Source organism: Erpetoichthys calabaricus, chromosome 8, assembly GCF_900747795.2.
Source record: "Erpetoichthys calabaricus chromosome 8, fErpCal1.3, whole genome shotgun sequence".
Classification (NCBI taxonomy): domain Eukaryota; kingdom Metazoa; phylum Chordata; class Cladistia; order Polypteriformes; family Polypteridae; genus Erpetoichthys; species Erpetoichthys calabaricus.
In genome coordinates, this window is record NC_041401.2 from 76,058,056 (window position 1) to 76,081,178 (window position 23,123).

The following is a 23,123-nucleotide window of genomic DNA, read 5'->3' on the forward strand; positions in this document are numbered from 1 at the left end:
ATATGTGACTCCGTCTCCTCCATTAGAGTATATGGACAAAAAACAGGTTCCAGTTATGACCATTACGCGTAGAATTTCGAAATGAAACCTGCCTAATTTTTGTAAGTAAGCTGTAAGGAATGAGCCTGCCAAATTTCAGCCTTCTACCTACACGGGAAGTTGGAGAATTAGTGATGAGTGAGTCAGTCAGTCAGTCAGTGAGGGCTTTGCCTTTTATTAGTATAAATAATTTGGGATTGTCTTTACAAACCAGAATTTTCATTGTTTAATTTCCCTACGACAATTTTGTATATTTTGGGACTTTTTGAACTTTAATAATAACATATTTTACTGTATATATATATATAGTATCTTTCAAAGCTAACTGCCCATTTTGTGGCCTGCTCAGGATGTTGCCTGAAGGAAGTTTTCTGGGACAAACTGGTCTGAAGTGAGTCTTTTCTGGGTTGGTTTGTAAAGTTTTGAGCCTGTGTTTTTTGAAGCTTTTTGGAGGGCTAACCTCATCTGCCATGTTTGGATTTTCATATCGCAACGCAAAATAGTTCTGATGGTAATGAATTTGGCTTATTGCTTAGATTTGGCCCAGTTTTCAGGGAAAGATATATTCGATGTCAGTGATTTAATGGAAATAGAGGTGGATATGGTATGATGAGGAACCAACACAAAAATGGTACATCGTTCAAAAATGTCTACTTTCACATATTTTTATATTACATTAGTATTTAACAATTTAACAATTTAAAAGGCATGCTTAATAGAATTTGAAAAATTTCATTTTGATATTCGGAAGGTGCCGATACCAAAAAACTATGCAACACTTCAAATGAGCTGAGTGGATGTTCATGGAATTTTCCATGCATATCGTATTACTGTTGACCGTTTATGAAGTTTCAAACGTTTCATCATGAATAACGGTTCAATAGAGGAAACATCATTAAAACAGTAGTTTTGCCCAGCTTGCAAGTTGTATCAATGACTCAATTATTCAAGCTGAAGAAGTCATCTACTTTATTAATGTGAGATTAAACACCCATTTGTGAAATCACAGTAAACAAGAAAATACAAAGATTCTTGTTTATGGCATTCATGGTTCCAACCCAGCAAGAAGTCATAATTATGGAATCCAATCATACACAAAAATAATAAATTCTCTACTCATGAGAACAGAACATTTGATAGAGAGACACTTGCATTTCAGCCAGCAGTGACAAAAGGGTCACTATTAAAAAGTACACACATATTTGTTTCCTTACTTTAAACCATTATACAAATATACCCAGGCAATGTCAAGTACTTCTGCTAGTGCTTCATTAAAAAGGAAATGTTTTTACAATCAATGAAGATTTCTCTTAAACAATTAGTTATGTACTTTTTTTCATTTTGTTCTCAGTTATTAATACTTAAGACTTAAGCTCTTAACATTAAAATGTGGCTATATTTCTGCTTTTTCTTGTTGGCCATAATGAAAAACAGCAATCCTGCAACTGTTTAAACTGTAATTAAGAAATTTAAATTTACTAAAAAAAGTAATAAAGATTCATTACATTGAAGACATGCTTCAAGTGGCAATAACTGCCCCTTCCATTACCCTCACCCTTCATCTTTATTTGGAAACCAGAATTTGGTCACCGTTATGAGCACTTTCCCTTTTCTTGAATTCAGCAAACATACAGAAAACCTTGTTGAGTTCTGAACTCTTTTCTATTGCATATTTCAAGATTCTTTCATACTGCTTTTAAAAGAATCTGTATCCCTCATTTACTCAAATGTTTCACTTATTTTTTCATTACGTGTAGTTACAGCTTACAAATTAAAAAAAAAAACAATATGTCAGAAATTGAGGGCAAACTACTTTTTGTGCGCTCACTGTCAGACATTACTCTTGGTAGCACACATGTCATAGTTATTCTGTTGTGATGTGAAACAATTTCATTACACATAATCCATATTGGAAATTCTTAAGTATCATACCATAATACAGCTCTAATGTAAAATTAAAATGTGAATGACCTATTCTGTTCAGATAAATGTAGGCTCTTGCTCAGATAATTGCTCTTTATGTTGGTGCCCCTGATATGAACCTCTCAGTACACAGCCAGAAGCCCTCATATTAGAGTAGACAAACTTATACAATCATAAAAGATACAATTTAACCTGAAATACTATTTGCAAAAATAAATATAATCATAACACCATTTCCAAAATAACTCACTTAAACATATTCTCTTTTACTTTCTCTGTTTTTTCTCTACCGTGAATAGCATGTTTTTATCTTACCATGATTTTAAAATTATTCTTTCTTTCTTTCTTTCTTTCTAAAATTAAAATCTAAAGCTTACACCTTTAAGTACCCTCCTATTGCTCACACTGATTTATAAATTGTGTCTTGCCTACTTCAGTCATAGTCTCAAGTACTTTACACTGGGAGGTAAGTTTAATTGCATCACAACTTTTCAACACATTTTTATTCAAATGAAAACAATACTTTAATGGAAACTATGTTATTTTAATAATTTTAAAGGATAACTTAGTGTAAAGTATTCACTAAGGTGATTTAATATGCATTATATATAATCATAACAGAACAGGAAAATTTGATACAAAGCATAAATATGAAGCCACTGTTGAAAGACTAAAAATTATTTAATACTATGAACGTCACAAATCACTGATGATTTCTAATACTGCATTCCATAAATTGTTTTGACTATTCTAATTTTTTCCTTAGTTTTTGAGCCTTTGATACACTTCATTCTTGCATTTATATTTTCTTTATCCTTACTATGTACTTATATCATGACATCTTCCTATAATTCCTTTGTTTATAATAATCTTAAAAGAGTCTAAAATATCAACCTCTTAGCAAACACATATCTCTCTATATATAATGTGTGTGTATATATATACAGTGCATCGGGAAAGGATTCACAGCGCATCACTTTTTCCACATTTTGTTATGTTACAGCCTTATTCCAAAATGGATTAAATTCATTTTTTTCCTCAGAATTCTACACACAACACCCCATAATGACAACGTGAAAAAAGTTTACTTGAGGTTTTTGCAAATTCATTAAAAATAAAAAAATTGAGAAAGCACATGTACATAAGTATTCACAGCCTTTGCCATGAAGCTCAAAATTGAGCTCAGGTGCATCCTGTTTCCCCTGATCATCCTTGAGATGTTTCTGCAGCTTAATTGGAGTCCACCTGTAGTAAATTCAGTTGATTGGACATGATTTGGAAAGGCACACACCTGTCTATATAAGGTCCCACAGTTGACAGTTCATGTCAGAGCACAAACCAAACATGAAGTCAAAGGAATTGTCTGTAGACCTCCGAGACAGGATTGTCTCGAGGCACAAATCTGGGGAAGGTTACAGAAAAATTTCTGCTGCTTTGAAGGTCCCAGTGAGCACAGTGGCCTCCATCATCCGTAAGTGGAAGAAGTTCGAAACCACCAGGACTCTTCCTAGAGCTGTCCGGCCATCTAAACTGAGCGATCGGGGGAGAAGGGCCTTAGTCAGGGAGGTGACAAAGAACCCAATGGTCACTCTGTCAGAGGTTCAGAGGTCCTCTGTGGAGAGAGGAGCACCTTCCAGAGGGACAACCATCTCTGTAGCAATTCACCAATCAGGCCTGTATGGTAGAGTGGCCAGACGGAAGCCACTCCTTAGTAAAAGGCACATGGCAGCCCACCTGGAGTTTGCCAAAAGGCACCTGAAGGACTCTAAGACCATGAGAAAGAATATTCTCTGGTCTGATGAGACAAAGATTGAACTCTTTGGTGTGAATGCCAGGCGTCATGTTTGGAGGAAACCAGGCACCGCTCATCACCAGGCCAATACCATCCCTACAGTGAAGCATGGTGGTGGCAGCATCATGCTGTGGGGATGTTTTTCAGCGGCAGGGACTGGGAAACTAGTCAGGATAAAGGGAAAGATGACCACAGCAATGTACAGAGACATCCTAGATGAAAACCTGCTCCAGAGCGCTCTTGACCTCAGACTGGGGTGACGGTTCATCTTTCAGCAGGACAACGACCCTAAGTACACAGCCAAGATATCAAAGGAGTGGCTTCAGGACAACTCTGTGAATGCCCTTGAGTGGCCCAGCCAGAGCCCAGACTTGAATCAGATTGAACATCTCTGGAGAGATCTTAAAATGGCTGTGCACCGACGCTTCCCATCCAACCTGATGGAGCTTGAGAGGTGCTGCAAAGAGGAATGGGTGAAACTGGCCAAGGATAGGTGTGCCAAGCTTGTGGCATCATATTCAAAAAGACTTGAGGCTGTAATTGCTGCCAAAGGTGCATCAGCAAAGTACTGAGCAAAGGCTGTGAATACTTATGTACATGTGATTTCTCAGTTTTTTTTATTTTTAATAAATTTGCAAAAACCTCAAGTAAACTTTTTTCACGTTGTCATTATGGGGTGTTGTGTGTAGAATTCTGAGGAAAAAATGAATTTAATCCATTTTGGAATAAGGCTGTAACATAACAAAATGTGGAAAAAGTGATGTGCTGTGAATACTTTCCAGATGTACTGTATATATATATATTTTATATATATATATATATATATATATATATATATATATATATATATATATATATATATATATATATATATAGTGGCGCGTGGCTGGGGGTGGTACCCAGCCGGGACGCCCAGAAGGACCGGAGGAGGGCTTATGCCTCCTCCAGACCATGAGGGGGCGACCGCCCTGGTGACTTTGGGGACCACGGGAACAGAGTTTTAGAAGCTCAACCCTATAGGGGCCCATGGTCACCGCCAGGGGGGTGCCCCAATGCCTGTGGAGCCCTGGCCCTCAGCACTTCCGCCACACCCAGAAGTGCTGGGGGAAAGAAGACCAGGGACACCCGGAGTGCTTCCAGGTGCACAGCCTGGGAGTGACGGTGGAAGGTTATTGGGAGGCACCTGGAGCACGTCCGGGTGCGTTTAAAAAGGGCCGCCTCCCTCCATTCGATGGCTGGAGTCGGGAGGAAGAAGGCAAAAGCTCGGGAGAAGAGGAGTGGAGGCGGATGCGAGGAAAGGCATTGTTAGTAAGAGGCCTGGACTTTGGGGGAAGAAAGTGGGTTGTGTGCTGTGTTTCACTAAAAATGTATAATAAACGTGTGTTGGATTTTGTACCTACAGTGTCTGCCTGTCTGTGTCCAGTCTGCTTTCCGCAATATATATATATATATATATATATATATATATATATAATATAGTATATGTATGTTTTTGTCCTGGCATCCCATCCATAAGTTAATACTGTTCAAAATTCCATTTCTGTTCCATACCTGCCAGAATATGCTGTCAATTGTGTTGCCAAGGAAGCCTTCCCTTGTATCGGAAGACAAAAGTTTTGGACCCAAGATTGTCATGAATTCATCAAAATCCACTTGGCCATCTCCTAAAATGAAAGAATATGGCATGTTAGTGTGTTTAAACATTTAATATTTGAATACACATATTTATTTTCTGCTTTGGAGGAACCTGTTCAGCCAGTATAACTAGACCCCAAGAGTCACAGGAAATATTTTCTTTCTCCACAATCCCGCAAAGCCATTTTAAGTTTCAAGAACTATTGGGTTTATTTACCAGTGATAAATGCTAACCAGCAATTGTGATATGATTGAACCATTCATGGTGATACATATATGACATTAATTTAGTTCTCCACACCTTGGAGCTAAAGAGATGTATCACACAGGAGCTGTGAATTTCCCACCTGTGTGACCCACTTACTAAGACTAGTGCTATGACAGCCTGCAGAAATGCAGTGATTATTAGAAAGAGGTCACTCGCTTTATTAGATTGTTATACTCCACCTGACCCTTTACTGCACTGCTAAAATCATCCATCACTTCTGACATGCTAGCCATAATATGGCTGTGAATCAAAACTGGGTTGGTGTACACACATATAAAAAAATGAGTATAAAAAATCAAATATAAGAAGTAAAACAAGCAAGCAAAGCAAACTAGCAATTTTCACTGTATGTCATTTATGCTAAATACTTATTTTTAAGAGCATGCAGCTTTAGGCTTCATTGACTCTAGATACTATAAAACAAGTATTACCGTAATGTATTAGGGATATTGTTTTGGTGACATTATAAATAAATTAAAACTGCAACAACATAGGCAGTACAAAATGCACAAGAAAAAAAAAAATAATACATGGATGAAAATCAAGCTGTGTTGTTAATATTACAAAAACAACCCACATTGCACATATAGCGCAATCAGTATCTAATGAAATAGAGCTGAGGGTCATCAAGCGACATGACATTCTTGTTCAAAATGTCTGCTTTTTAATAGAAAGTGTGCATCAAACTCACTGAGAAAATATTTAGCATATTATGCTTTTTCCTGTAAACTTGTAAGCTTAAATTTGAAAGAATAAGGAAAATGTTTAAGCAGTGTTTTTTTTTAGTTTTAAGATATTTTTTTAATTTTAGTTTTTGATTTTATTTTCAAGTTTTTATGTAGTTTTAGTTTTTTGCCATGTTGTAATTTTAGTTCTTATTTAGTTTTCATTCTTTTTTTTAAAGTTTTTATTTAGTTTTAGTTTTTTGGTTCTTTTTTGTTATTATTTAGTTTTAGTTTTTCAACAATTAACTTTTTTTTCTTACATTCTATTAGTTTTGTACTACTCATCAAAAATGTCTGCAGACAGTTTGGCAAGTGCAAAACACTGTTTTCTTTATAGTTTTCAAATTATTTTTCATACCTGTTCATTTTATACATATAAAAGTGACAGATTTCACTTATCTTCTGATACTGGACTTCCAGTATAATCAAATAATGTAAGAATCAACTAATAACTGTGCTCTTATTTTTTTTTTTTACCTTAACTTGCAACAAGTGTAAGCAATTCAAAACACTTTCTTTAATTTTGAGATTTCCTTTGCGAGCAGTAAGATCACCATACACACATAGTCTTATTTTATATTTATTTTTGATATTGATGTGGACTATATGTCATCAAGGTGAAACATTAAAAGTGTATTTTGTTTCAGTAATTCTTAGTATGCTTATTTTTTGAAATACTGGAAGTTACTACTTGAACTGTGTTAATAACAATAATATTAGAAATCGAGATGAAAGTTTTTCCATGTATATATTGCATTTCTACAAATATCTGTCATAGCAACATCTCAGATGTTTCACTTAATAAGCAACATGAAAAACCTGGGGAGCTCCCTGTGAGCCTAAACTGATAGGATGTAATATAAAGGTACATGTAGAAATAAACAGATTTTGGCAACTGAGATTGCTTAATGACACACTTCTAATATCCATCTATAAAAAACTATCTGAAGTTACGAATACGATCAACATACACATGGGGAGAACATGTAAACATAGAGACACTGACTGGGCACTGACGCATGGCACTGTGTAGTAATAATAATGATACAAATGATAATAATACTTTTTATCCATATGGAACCTTTCTAAATCTCAAAGCTCTTACAAGTAGTCAAAGGAATACAATATAAATAAAAGCAAATATGACATTAACAACACAAGATACAAACTAATATCAAACATTAACACTAGAATCCCTGAGGCCTATGAAAAAAGTTGTAATCCTGGGCCACCTTAAATTCCTTCACACATCTCCATTAGCATCTTTGTTTTCCAAATGTGTCGATCAGGGGGGTATTTTTCGTATGTCGCTTAAATCATCCGAGATCAGGTGCCTCATCTTGGATAAGTCAATGCCAGTGACACTCGGGATAGGTCGGTTTTTCAAATGCAGCCGTGTATTAGATTAGTCTAGCTGGATCTAATCATCCGAGATGAATGCGCGTGCCCGCGTTGATTGAAAAGCCCATATATATTGAGTCTAGAAAATATGATCAGCAAGTCTTTGATAGGCTGTAACAAAATGACGAAAGAACGAGCGCATTTTTTTCTTTTATTCGAAGGACATGAAGAATTTCAAGATTTAATATGCACAAGCGGTAACACTGCAAAAACAGCCCAGACCAGAGAAGACGGCTGGCAAAAAGTGGCCGACAAATTAAACGCTAAGTAGTGTGCATTGTACTTACTGAATGCAGCGTTTCATTTCCTATGTGTCAGATTAATTATTATTTAATATGTCATAATTCCAGATCAAACGTGAGCACAAGGAGAACATGGGAACAGGTTAAAGTGAAGTACAAGAATATACTTCAAACTGGTAAATATTGGTATATAACTATTTAAAGAATTGTTGACATAAATAATAATATATAATATAAAAAACATTAATTTTAAAGCTAATAAGAAGGCAGACAAGCAAAAAACAGCTGGAGGTCCACGTGGTCCAGACCTAACCCCTGCAGAAGAGTTGGCTCTCCAGCAAAATGCCCATCAACCTGTTTCTGAGGGCATTTCAGGGGGAAGCTCCTCCTCAGAACCAGTGGCGGGAGGCAGTGGTCACTTCATTTCAGGTAAAGGATGGTCATTGCATATATTTGTCCTCCATGTGTGCCATAGGTATGTTCCATATAGCCCTCTTTTTTGTTGGGTCAGTTGCAGGGAATGTCATATCCCTTGAACCTGTGTCTGACCAACGAGATATTGACGAAGGTCAAATATTTGATGAAGACACTGTGTCTGATTATTCATCAGGAGGAGAGGTACATTTTCCAAATAATGTTTGATCAAACTCCACTCTGATCAGTCCCATGTGCCCCAATCACATTTGGAAATCCTGGTAATGAGAATGTTAGGCTGATTGAGATTCTTCATGGAACTGTGGGTGTTTTAGCCTGTGTATTACCTACCTGCAATGGCATGAAACGCCTCTTTTATTGTCTGCACACGCAGGTGTCCAGGAAACACTATGAAAACCCGAAGAAAATATTTTAGAGCCAAACAGACTTTACGAATTGCCTGGCAAACTGCACTTTTAGTTAGATTTTCCGCATCACCTACAGTATATAAAAAACCTCAAAGCAATGCATACTGTCTGTGTGGTTGTGAGAGCCTGACTTCGCCTAGTTTGACTTCGAATATAAGGTGCTAATAAATCTTTGAGGTACAACATTCCCCCTCAGCTAAAGCGGTATCTTTCGAAAAGAATTTCCTCCAGGAGCAATAAAGGATCTTGCCGATCGCGCAAACCCCTCTCTATATGAAATTCTCGTCTTATAATTTGCGCACCAATATCAATTGGTCGCTCATTCATGAATGGCGAAGCCATGACTGAATGAATTCCACGCACGGACGCTGGTTATGTGTGTGAGCTAATCCTTGTTTTATGTAGAACAAACCTGCTCCGAGCAGGTTTGAGGATTAGGATGTGTTGCTATGACAACACTTCCAGCAAGAGTTTCGAAAAACCGACAGATCCAGGATCATGCCAAATCGTCAACAATTACATCCAGCTAAACGACTAATCCACGTACGAAAAATACCCCCCAGCACAAGCAGCAAGCAGCCTGCTATCCCATCCCCGCCACCTATGCAGCTTAAGTTCTCTCACCTCAAGTCTGTTTATCTGGGTGTGAGGTGCCTGGAGTTGTATAGGGTAATTGATATATTGTTATTTGGAACAAATGCATTTCATGTGTGTTCCATGTCTACAATGATCTATGTAAGTGTAGGATGACAGGAAATGCGAGGCAAGAAATGTTGAACACATAACTAAAACAGACATTTTTTCCATGTTATAGTAAAAATTAATAAAATGTTGAGGTGAAATGTATAATGTATGAAGACTGAAGTCCAAATATCAAATAAACACTTTCACAAAAGTTTTTGCATCTCTGTGGTGATTACAATGTATGTATTCATGCATAACTGATAATGGCTGGTACCTTGAGGATTTTCTTTACTTAATTGATTTTTTTTTTCAATAAAGCTAGCTTCATGTAAAAACAAATGCTCCCAATTCACATTTTTGAAAAAATTGTATTTCATTTAAAAAGCCATCAACACACTATCCAAAGAGCATGTACTGTAGATCATGAGTAAACATGGACAGTGAAGACATAAATATACTGTGGCTACAAGTTGTTTTTTTTTTTAAGATCTTTCAGTGCCACCGACATATGTACACTCACCTAATGCTCTCTCTGTGATGACAGAGTAAATATGTCAATTTAACATTCTCAGTTGAAACCTACGGAAGGCATTCCAAAAAACTGAGCCTCTTAACCTTTTCCTCAATGCCTCAGGACACACAATTACATATGAATATTCATCTATTGCCCCTTAAAGACCACAAATCAGTCAAATCTCACAGAAGAGGAAAGGACAGTGCAGACTTGAAACATATATTGACAGGGTAAGCATTTAATCCCACATAACTGGTGCCACAATTGACCAATGCTAACCCGTTCACCATCATGGCACTCACACAGACAGCTGAATACAATTTAGTGAATTACATTACATACAAAATATTAAAGGCTAAATAAATTTATCAGCTTCAGACCATTGTATGCTGTGAAAGGCAGCATATATATGCATTCAAACTCATCGAATTAAGGACATCAGATATTGGACTCCCTGCAACCAGGAGCCATGTTTTGGCTGCAAGATTCACAAAATGGAAGCACCTATAGCAAAATCAACATGGCATCAGAAACAGACAAAATATTTTTAACAAAGTAATATGACCTTTCAGAGCAAAAATAAACCAGATATTTGGAATCTTCATAGTTCAAAACACATTATAGACATTTAAAGATGAGAAGAAGAATTAAATGAAGGTAAAGAAAAAGAAAAATGAAATTATAATAGTTTCCTAAGTTAGCATGATGGCTTGATAAGAAAATTTATTCAACAACAAATGCGTATCAATCTGTGTCTGTAGTCAACTCAATAGTGTATTTTCAAACTGACAGTTCTTTCTCCATTATGGTAACTGGAATTTTCTCTCGAATGAGCCCTCACATGTTACTCAAAGTAAATCAATCAAGTTTTATACAAATAAGACACTTTATCAAGCTGCCATGCTGGCTGTAACTTGTCAAATGAAGGGGCATTTCTTCATTTGCATTAAGAATTCTTCACATATTATATATACTTACAAATCATATTCTGTATATACTTTTACTCAGAGCTGTAATAAAAAAATGTCTTTTTTTGTTTTTTCTTTCTTTTACTCACAGTCTTTGTGTATTCCAGTTACTTACTGTTCCTCTATAAGCCGCAAGAAAAAGCTGTCAAACCAGTTATATTACTCCACCATCTGAACATGTCATGATAAATAAAGTTTACACAGGTAAGCAACTGGAAAACTGAAAAAAAAGCTTAGGCAATCAATGGGCACTCCAGCTCTTTTCAGTAAATCAAATCATTTAGCACAGCTTATGAGCAAAACTCAGATATGTTGGCTTGTTATTCAGTTTAAGTAAGTACCACTTTTATACTTCAATAAAATTTTCCAATATTATGATCTACTGTATGATTGCTGAACTTATATTGTTTATGTCACAAATAGCATTTTTTAAACTGCTACATCTTTTGCAATAGTCACTCTATCATTTTATATTCTACTTAACTTATTCTCCACCCTGCTCTTTTATGTTTCTTTTTGGAATCTGCTAGTTAGTGTCAGTCTCTTGGTAAGTGGAAGTCTGGGTTATATGGTAATTTAAATGTTCCAGTAGGCTATCAAGTCTAATAAACATATGCTCTTTGTTTCTGTTGTATTGAATTGTACAATACAAAACAACACCAATGCAAAATATGGCCTTGTATTGTGTATTGCGTGACATTACTGTGTGACCAAAATGAAAACCAAAAGCAAATGAAAACAACTTTCTTCCAAAGCAAGGAATTACCAGTGCCCATCATAGTGGCCACTGACTTAATAAAAAACTGGTGCTTCTTTAATTTTATAGCAGTACACATATTCTCAAGCAAAAATTAATCATTCTTTGATGGCTCCCCCAAATACTGTAGAAGTCAAACCATAATAATGGGACTCTGTACTGATTTCTGTCAACCTGGGTGATTCCTAATATTTAAGAGAAGTTTTATTTGTTATAGAACCTCATAAGACTTCTTGCTCTTGTTGTATGCAGCCTGTTGTTAATAACTGGTTACTACATTCCTTTCATTTATAATGCATTCTTCCATAAATTTAATGTATATGTAACACATAATTTTAACAAAGATGAGTCAGTGGATTTTTAGTAACCACTGTTGTCTCACAGCTCTTAAGTTCACTGATCAAATTCCAGCCTGAGTGCACTCTGTGTGATTGGTACCCTTGTGTCTGTGTCAGTTTTAGCCACATTCTAAATGTGCAAGTTAAAAGGTAACACAAAATTTGCCACATATGAGTCAGTATAAGACTGCCTTGAGAAGGACAAATACTAAATTCAGTTTTGGTTATTTTTGCCCAATGCTGTTGAAATAAGATCTAGTCCAAATGACCTCCAGCTGGGTTAGGCAGTTTGCTAATGGATAGATGGATGAATGAATACAATTTCCATTCATTACTTAAAATTCTGGCTTTCTGTTTTATATTTGTATTTTTGTACAGTAACATTACTCCTCAATTATTCTTAGAGAGGTAAGAGGGTCACAGGTGGGCTGGGGTCAACATACTTTATAATAAATGAACAACAATAATTCAAATGGAATAATTACAGTTGAGCTATATAACTGAAATATCACAGTAAGGAGTACATCAATTAAGCAAATTTTTGTTTTTACTCAATAAAGTTATGTATTTTAATATTCTTTTTTATCATTGTGCTGGATTGAGGCAATCTGTTATACAGTATGCTGGTTGGACAAGCAAGTAATAATTTCACTGTACTCTGTAAACGTGATGTTATCTACTACTACTACTACCGCTACATTATTTAAATTTAAACTGCTGGAACTGATTGTTGCCTGACATCTCAAGAACTCATTTGTGAAGTCATTAGCACATCACCTTCTTTGCAGTCATACTTCAAGTGGTTGACTTTTCAATCTATTTTTAACTGTAGAGGGAACATGGAATTCTTAATTGATTTTATTATTATAATGACACATGTATACATCTACAATTATACTAGAACATTATTAGCTTTAAAGAAATATGCATCACACACACATGCAGAATATTCACTGAGGGACATCATGAAAAGATCCCTTCAAGTCCTTTTTTAAGAGTATACTCGGACAACTAAAGGGGGAAAAAATTCTAAAGCATAAGCATTATGATGGCCTCTTGCATTTGTGGAATTGTTTCATGATAAAGAAGTCAGAACACAGAAATAAGTACTTATTTTTCTTATTTTTATTTTATTTCTTATTTTTAAGCAGACATTGGCAGAATGTACAGTAAATTTCAAAGATGAATTGACAATGCTATAAACAAAAATACTATAAATGTAATGTTGAAAATAATTTTGAAAGTATGCAAACACACAATTATTTAGTAAACATCATTTGCAAATTGTGCTAATTGTAGAAATTGAAGCTGCCAGTGCAGTTTGGTCATGAATAAGCATTTCAATTTTTTAATTAAAACAAACATTGTTAACTACAAATGACAGATCAATGGGTAAAAAAGAAAAATAACAATGACTTTATACAATATTCCTTTTGTTACTTAAATTAATTTAGGTGTACACATACTGTAGCTTACACTGCACAACAAAGTTCTTTAACTTCTTGAACACTGTTGGGTGTTTCTTATAGATTTTTGGGTGCTGATCACAAATATCACATCAAAATTTACCCATCACATACCATTTCAGTTTTGCCATGATTTTTTCTTATATTTGTATCCAAACATTTTTGCTATCGTAAGTGACTTATCAACAATGGTTTGTGCAGCCTGGGCATGTCCAGGCATGGAATCAGGCCAGGTTGGAAGCTGTTCTGTGGAAGTTGACATCCTGGGCATGCCTGGGCAGGTTTGAACGAGCTTGACGCTGTCTCAGCATGCTATAAAGGTGGCTTGCATACACCGATCATGCTCATATGGTTAATATAGATAGTCAGTGTGTATGTATAGTATCAGTATAGTAAAGTATAGTATCTGTAACAATATAACAGTAAGTAAGCTTGATGCTATAGATGTTTTGGTGTTGGCCGATATGTCTCGTCAATGTCGTAACAGCCGCAATACATTCTGCTATATTTGTGGCGAATATACACTTGCGCGTCGGAGACGTTGGATGACTGCTCTTGTGAAGAAAGCTTACCATCTGTTTTTCGGCTGCAAAACTGGTGATCAAGACAAGGAATGGGTGCCTCACATTTGCTGTGCGATATGTGCTGTCAGTCTGAGAGCCTGGCTCAGAGACACTCGGAAGACAATGCTGTTTGCTGTTCTGATGATATGGGGAGAACAGAAACACCATGTGACGGACTGTTACTTCTGTCTGACTAATGTGTCTGGTTTCTCTGCCCAAAACAAGAAGTCAATTGAATATCCTAATCTGCCTTCAGCAATGAGACCCGTGCCACATGACGACAGTCTTCCAATTCCGAAACCACCAGAGGATTGGACCTTAGATGAACCAGATGAAGAAACTGCAATGCAGGGTACTGACAGTGACATTGACCCGGATTTTGAACCGTGCTCATCAGGCGATCCACATCTGATAACACAGTCCGAATTGAACAATTTGGTCAGAGATTTGGGTCTGTCAAAAGCAAAAGTTGAGCTACTGGGTTTGAGACTGCAGGAATGGTGTTTGCTATCACCAGGTATGAAAATTTCTGTGTTTCGAGGCCGACATCATGATATAACCACATTTTTTTGCACAAGTCGACAGTCTCTGTTTCTGTTGTGACATTGAAGGTGTGATATGTGGCCGGCTTTTCATTCCGGCCAATACCCCCAGGCCACCAGGTGGAGCTTTCCCTGCAGCATGGACGTGCCCCGAGTTCCAGCAGGGACTCATGGACTATGTAGTTTTTATGCACAGCCCTGCTGGATGCCTTGGGGACCACCAGGAGTCACTGTAGGGAAGCCCGTAGACTCTTACATGCCCTATAACCCGGAAGTACGTCATAATCCCAGGACAGGAGGAAACGGTGTGCTTCCGGGTTGAAGAAAAGGACTGTTTACCCTGACCCGGGAGGAATAAGGACTTGTGGGTTGTGGAACAGGAACCACTTCCGGGTCAGGGAGTATAAAGGACCATGGGAAAGCCCAGTACGCTGAGCTGAGCTGGGTGGAAGGGTGGCAACGCGTCTGGGAGTGTGGAGGATTGAGTATTGTGTATTGATTTATTAATTATTGATTTATGTATATGAGTGTTGTGGAGTATAGGGTGCTTGGTGCACATATTTGTCTGAATAAAAGCAATATTTGGACTTTTATATGGTGTAAGACGTCTGATCCGAGGGTTCAAGGGGTCACGGAGACCTTAATCTTTCACAAAGGATTATTCTCAGCCTTGGGTTGTGATCACAACCTGGAAGAGTGCCGTCTCTTCATTGATTCGTCAATGTTAAGCCTGAAAGCTGTTCTGCTACACAATGGCAACATTTATCCTTCAGTACCTGTTGGCTATGCAGCATACATGAAAGAAACGTATGAGAATATGGAACTGTTGCTGAAGCACGTCCAGTATAGCAGGTACAACTGGAATATCTGTGGAGATCTTAAAGTCGTTGCTCTGTTACTAGGACTGCTGCTCAGCTACACAAAGTACTGTTATTTCATCTGTCAATGGGACAGCCGTGCCAAAGAGTCGCACTATTCTCGACAGAACTGGCCACTCCGTAAAAAGTTAGTCCCAGGACAGAAAAATGTAGCACATGAATCACTTGTCGACCCGGCAAAGATATTTTTGCCTCCTCTTCAAATAAAACTGGGACTCATGAAGAATTTCGTGAAAGCACTGAACAAGGAAGGCAATGGATTTCGCTATTTAACACTAGAATTACCAGAGCCTACAAAAAAACTCGTAGATCCGTCCCACCTTAAATTGCTTCTCACTTCTCCGTCAGCCTCTTTTGTCCTGTAAATGTGTGGATAAGCAGCAAACAGCAAGCAGCCTGCTATCACATCCCCCCACCCTGCACAGTTTTATCAGCTCAAGTCTGTTTACCTGCGTTTCAGTTGCTTAGAGGTGTATAGAGTGAGAAGTCAAGCAAAATGACACCTTTCATAAATGCTATATCGTTATTTGGAACACTTGCATTTCATGTGTGTTCCATGTCTACAACGATCTATGTAAACACATCTTTAAAACAGAAACGTTTTTCATGTTTTAGTAATAATTGACAAAATGTAGACATTAAGTGTATAATGTGTGAAGCCTGAATTCCAAATAACAAAGAAACACTTTCACAAAAGGTACAAATATAACAGAACAAGTGCGCTTTTATTCAAAAATAAAACTGCACAAAAAGAACCCATGTTAGGGTGTAACATTGACACGCACTTACTACGACTGCTTCGCTGGCGCAATGGTCCATTTTGAGAAGTGAGCTGCTTTTATTCTTACTATTTCAGAATAAAAACATACATTTGATTTCAGTCTGTAACAGCCGGAGTAAATGTATGATACTTGTACAGGTTAGCTTTGTTTTTTTTTTTTTATTCAGTTTCATTGTCTCAGTTGCGTTCACAATACTACCCTTCCTCCCCCCCCCCCCCCCCCCCCCCCCCCCCCCCCCATCTGACACTGCTGTTTTCACATAAAGACGCGCTATAGCTCTGCAATGTACTTGTGACTTTACGCTGTAGGAAGTAAATAAATAAACCAAGATAAATAAGTAAATAACATTCAATCTGGCTCTTATATACAAAGTACTGCGATGGCAGCTTCCACCTGCAGCTATAGACTCTTCAGTACACAAGCGACTCTCCAGGCTAGTGTTTAGATCTGGATGGTTTCTTTTTGGGCACATACACTGTCAGCATGGCACTGGGAGATCTAAACACCAGCATGGAGAATTGTTCGTGTACTGAACTGACTTTAGCTGCAGGCAGAAGTTCCCGTCACATTTTATTCATGGTGCCAAGCAGAGTTGTGTTGCGGTGCAACAGTCTATTAGCCAGCGAAAGTGACGTGAAGAAGTTGTCTGTTGTTACGGTTCTGCCTTTGTCCAGAAACGGCTCCATAAGCTTTATGACCACAGACTCGGAAAGTCTTTCTCCCGTGGGACGACTGGGATCTTTTCCTAAATAAGGAGTGGCATTGCACATGTACTTTGTCTCCAAATCTGCCGCAATCCAAATTTTTATGCCAAATTTGTCAGGCTTGGTCGCGATGTATTGTAAGAAAGGACAACGCACCTTGGTTGGAAACAGTTGCTCATCAACTGTAATATGTTGCCCTGGTTGTAACTCAGAACACAGTTCTCAACAAAACATTGCCAGATGTCCGAAATTGCAGCAAATCTGTTGTTTTTCACACGTTCTGCACGGGTGTCCTTTGTTGTCAAAGCGCAAATGCCGCATGATAGTTTGATAGCGATGACGGGGCGTCGTATCTTTAATTGCCGGTACAACAAATAGTTCTGACCAGGCATCAGCCACAGCACCAACTGTAGTCATCGCTACTTTTGTCAAAAGAATGGAGATAAATGCAATCAATTCTGAGAGTGCTCAAAAAATACACGTGTAATGCCACGAAAAGTGCATGCAGACACTTCAGTTCGCAAGCATTGGTACAAGAATGCAGTCAGACTTCTTTTTAGGGCACATACACCGTCCAGATCTAAACACTAGCCTGGAGAGTCGCTTGCGTCCTGAAGAGTCTATAGCTGCAGGTAGAAGCTGCTGTTGCTGTACTTTGTATATAAGAGACAGATCGAATGTTATTTACTTATTTACCTTGGTTTATTTACTCATTTCCTACAGTGTAAAGTCACAAGTACACTGCAGAGCTATAGTGCGTCTTTATGTGAAAACAGCAGTGTCAGATGGAGGGGAGGGTAGGATAGGATCGTGAACACGACTGAGAGAATGAAACTGAATAAAAAAAAAAAAGCTAACCTTTACAAGTATCATACATTTACACCGGCTGTTACATACTGAAATCAAATGTATATTTTTATTCTAAAATAGTAAGAATAAAAGCAGCTCACTTCTCAAAACGGACTCATCGGGGATTGAACCCATGAAGTTACGATTACCAGTCAACAGTTGATACCATTGCGCCACCGAAGCAGTCGTAGTAAATGTGTGTCAATGTCGCATCCTAACGTGGGTTCTTTTTGTGCAATTATATTTTTGAATAAAAGCACACTTGTTCTGTTATATTTGTACCTTTTGTGAAAATGTTTCTTTGATATTTGGAATTCAGGCTTCACACATTATACACTTCATGTCTACATTTTGTCAATTATTTTCTGTTTTAACGATGTGTTTACATAGATCATTGTACGGAATACACATGAAATGCAAGTGTTCCAAATAACGATATAGTATTTAGAAAAACGTGTCATTTTGCTTGACTTCTCACTCTATACAACTCTAAGCAACTGACATGCAGGTAAACAGACTTGAGCTGAGAAAACTGTGCAGGGTGGGGGGATGTGATAGTAGGCTGCTTACTGTTTGCTGCTTATCCATATATTTACAGGACAGAAGAGGCTGGCGGAGAGGTGAGAAGCGATTTAAGGTGAGACGGATCTACGAGTTTTTTTGTAGGCTCTGGTATTTCTAGTTTTAAGACAGATGTTCCCAAGAATAACTGACGCCAAGATCAAAGAGGGCATTTTTGTTGGCTTCCAGATCAGACATGTTATGAGTGACAAGTGGTTTGAAGATCTGTTAGTTGGGCCAGAAAAAATTGCCTGGAAAGCCTTCAAAGATGTTGTTGACAATTTTCTGGCCAATTACAGAGCCCCAAACTACATTCAGCTGGTAGACAAACTTCTCAAAGCATACAAGACAATGAAGTGCAACATGACATTCAAGATTCATTTCCTCCAATCACACTTAGACTTCTTCCCCGCAAATCACGGTGCTGTCAGTGACAAACACGGTGAAAAGTTTCACCAGGACATTGCTACGATGGAGAAATGATACCAGGGCAACTGGAATCCAAACTGGAAACGTGATGCACCAGACATTGAATACAAAAGAAAATCAGGAGCAAAACACTTTTAATTCTGTTGTATTTAATAGCTTATGCGAAACATAAATGTGACTAAATACGTTATTGTCAGTACAGTGATCCCTCGCTATATCGCGCTTCGCCATTCGCGACTTCACTCTATCGCGGATTTTTATATGTAAGCATATTTAAATATATATCGCGGATTTTTTGCTGGTTCGCGGATTTCTGAGGACAATGGGTCTTTTAATTTCTGGTACATGCTTCCTCAGTTGGTTTGCCCAGTGATTTCATACAAGGGACACTATTGGCAGATGGCTGAGAAGCTACCCAACTTACTTTTCTCTTTCTCTCTCTTGCGCTTCTCTCTGATCCTGACGTAGGGGGTGTGAGCAGGGGGGCTGTTCGCACACCTAGACGATACGGACACTCGTCTAAAAATGCTGAACGATTATCTTCACGTTGCTACCTTCTGTGCAACTGCTTAGTGAAGCGACATGCTGCACGGTGCTTCGCATACTTAAAAGCTCAAAGGGCACGTATTGATTTTTGCATGTTGTTTTTCTCTGTCTCACTCTATCTCTCTCTCTCTCTCTCCCTGCTCCTGACGGAGGGGGGTGTGAGCTGCCGCCTTCAACAGCTTTGTGCCGCGGTGCTTCGCATACTTAAAAGCCAAACAGCCCTATTGATTTGTTTGCGTTCTCTGTCTTTATGACAGTCTCTGCTCCTGACACACACTCCCTTGAAGAGGAAGATATGTTTGCATTCTTTTAATTGTGAGACGGAACTGTCATCTCTGTCTTGTCATGGAGCACAGTTTAAACTTTTGAAAAGAGGACAAATGTTTGTTTGCAGTGTTTGAATAACATTCCTGTCTCTCTACAACCTCCTGTGTTTCTGCGCAAATCTGTGACCCAAGCATGACAATATAAAAATAACCATATAAACATATGTTTCTACTTCGCGGATTTCCTTATTTCGCGGGTAGCTCTGGAACGCAACCCCCGCGATGGAGGAGGGATTACTGTAAACATATAAATGTCTATTTCTCAGAGTTCCTACATGATGCAGTAAAACTATATTTGTACATACCCTGTAGGTACCTGTCACAATCAGCAAAAACTTTTCAGGAAGCAAGACTTTTCAAAAAAATTGTCATGCAGTGTTATTGACCTGATATTATTCTGTAGAAAATAATTCTTCTACTTTATAATAAATGATTGCTTATTTTCTTATATGTTTAGAGTAATGTTTATTTTTTCATTGTCTTCATTTTAGTCATTCCAGATTTTCAGGAGATCTATTAAGGGTATTGTCAAATGCTTTACTTAAATGAAATACAGCATGTTACACTACATGTACATAAATAAATACAAAGAATTATTTTCTTTAGTTACTGACTACACATATGGTTAATTGAGTGCCTTAATGGTAAAGTGTTCATTTCTTTAGGGATTACCAGGATAATCTAAATGAACCTCTTCAAGTAATAGGAGTCTAATGAATGCTGAAATGTATTCATGTGCACAGAGTATGTTGCTGCCCTCATTTCTCTTTTTATTCAGGGCCAAACTTTACTAAACAGTGGTATTCAGGAACAATTAAATTTGTATCATGGATTCATTTTATTAGCCCACTTTTTTCACTATAGGCTTAAATGTTGTGTAAACGTGAAGATTCATTTACTATCTCTCTATTATATTAAAAAAAGTTTTCCATCACATCCACGTTATTCAGCCTTGAGCACTCCCCTAATCATTACTCCTACTGCAAACATCCTCTCTCTGTACAACCCCGTGACACTCTCAGTGGTAATTTGTCCTTCAACGCAATCAGTTATAATGACAAATCAGAAAAGCAAACTACCTATTCAAGAATACTGAATTTTTTTTTTTTTTGCATTTTATTGATTTTATTAAAATCAAATAACATTCCATACAAGCAAGTCAAGTTTAACAAAACTAGTTTTGAAATAAATCAACCCCCACCAATAAGAAAGAGAGCTAGGCCAGCAGAGTAAAACTTTAAACTAGTAAAAATAAGTAAATAGATAAATTAATAAATGAATACAAATAAACAGAAAGGGGAGAGAATCCGCTTCCTCAATTTAAATGCTTATTTTAAAATGTTACTAATTAGATCCTGCCAGGATATGAAAAAGAATGCAGAATTTTGCATTGCGATAGAAAAAGAACGGCAACAGCTGATAATGAATGTCGAAAAAAAGAACATTAACAAAAAAGAACTGCATATAATAAAAATCAAGAACAAAGAGAAATGTACAATAAACAAGAAAAAGAAAAACATACAAAAACAATATGTGAACAGAAATGCAAAAAAGCAATGTTTATAGAATATAAGTTAGATGATAAAGTAATTCATAATATTGTTTTGATGAGGTGTTAATGTAATTTACTTTTATGTTTTATTATTTATTGGTATTTAAAATAGACAGTTGTAGTGAAACACTCAAGTAACTGTTTTTCTATCTATAATAACTAAGGACCCAAACCTTCTTCCTCCCATGCCTCGTATACTCTTCTACATACCATCTCTTTAAATACAATAGCTTTCTCTAATGAGATAGCAGCTGTCCAGTGCTTGCCCCCCGGGGGTTGGCGGCGGAGCCCTCTAGTCTTCTAAAATAAATATTTTTTTACTTTTAAATTGTGTAATGAGTAACAGAGATTAACTGAGGTATTTCTTTTTAGGGCAAACCAGGAGAAGTGTAGTAATTAGTGAGCAGAAGTCATTTTGAATAGAGATGTAAACAGTAGATTGATTGTAAACACAGCCCAGAACATAAGACAAAAAAACATAAATAGAGGATCATAGCAAGAAAATCAGAAGCCAGAATAGTGAAAAAAGTCAAAACATTAGTCATAAATCTTAGTCAAGGGGCAGAGAGAGTGTTCAAAGCTAGATATTCTCTTAATTGTTCAAAAAATAATTCTACGAGTAGTTATTAGGTTGTATCCACAAAACTGTACGAGGAACACTCCGTGGTGCTGACATGACTTATGGCATGCTAATGACATCACCCAGTGCAAATTCCCCAAGCAATCACTTGGCAACCCTATTGAACACGTCCCCTAACTAGAGGTCCTCAAAACAGCACCTATAACGAAAACAAGATGTTGCTGCTACCAGCAAATGTTTTTACTTTTTAACACCTTTAAATACAGTATGTATCTGATTTAAAAAAAAAAACAATGTGATGACCAATTTCCTTGACTTCTAAAACCTCCCAAAACAATATCTTCATTATTTTTACAGGCATGCCAGATCATGGCAGCATGAATCAAAAAATCACTACAGATGCTAAAAGCATCCACACTTCAGTGTAAACTAGAGATGTAATGGTAAGTATATTTGTACTGTCATGATATGGGTGTGATGGTTTGGTACAATGCAGTTGCATGGAGAATATGCGGTGAAAGTGAAAAGATTGATTACAGTAATGTGGAACCACATTTACAAGTGCTAGTTCCACATGGAAACCTTAAACTGTAAGCCTTTAACAAGTTTAGCCACATGCTGATAGGCGCCTCACGAAATCAGTCATACTATGGCAAGTGTAAATACCATAGATGAGCTGGAAGACCTGCCTGCTTTTGTAAATCAGCTGTGTGTAAACATTTTGGGTTTCCAGAGAATTAAACAGCAATGGAGAGCTAGCGATAGATCAGACAAGGACGGTGTGCTAACACATATTCGACGGCATCACCCAGATGTTCCAATCACTGGAGCCAGGCAAAAAAAAAAAAAACTCAAAACTACTGATCCCTCTAGACTGCATACAGATCCAAAAAAATTACAGGAGCAATTGGCATTTACATTTCATCAGCTACACGGCCATATGCAGTGGTAGAAGACCCTGGCATCAAGTATTTATTAAAAGTGCTCGAGCCTCATTTCAACATTTCGTCCCATGTGTACATAACCCAATCTGTTGTCCCTGCAATTTATGCGAGCATACACAAATAGTGGTTGAACACAAGTTGCCTACTGCACCTGCTGTAGCATTAACAACTAATGGATGGACTTCTCATGCTACTGAAAGCTATCTCACAGTGACCACCCAGTTTATTAGCTCTGAGTGGGAAATGAAAAATCCAGTTCTTCAAACCTTAAAA

General features: G+C 37.3%; 1 protein-coding gene across 1 annotated transcript in view; it reads right to left on the reverse strand.

Moving 5' to 3' along the window:
* caln1 (calneuron 1) overlaps window positions 1-23,123 on the reverse strand; it is a 267,718-nt gene that overhangs the window by 169,276 nt on the left and 75,319 nt on the right. The window contains exon 4 of the mRNA XM_028806819.2: window positions 5,306-5,418. Coding sequence (XP_028662652.1) covers window positions 5,306-5,418 — 113 coding nt within the window. The remainder of the gene's footprint in view (window positions 1-5,305; window positions 5,419-23,123) is intronic.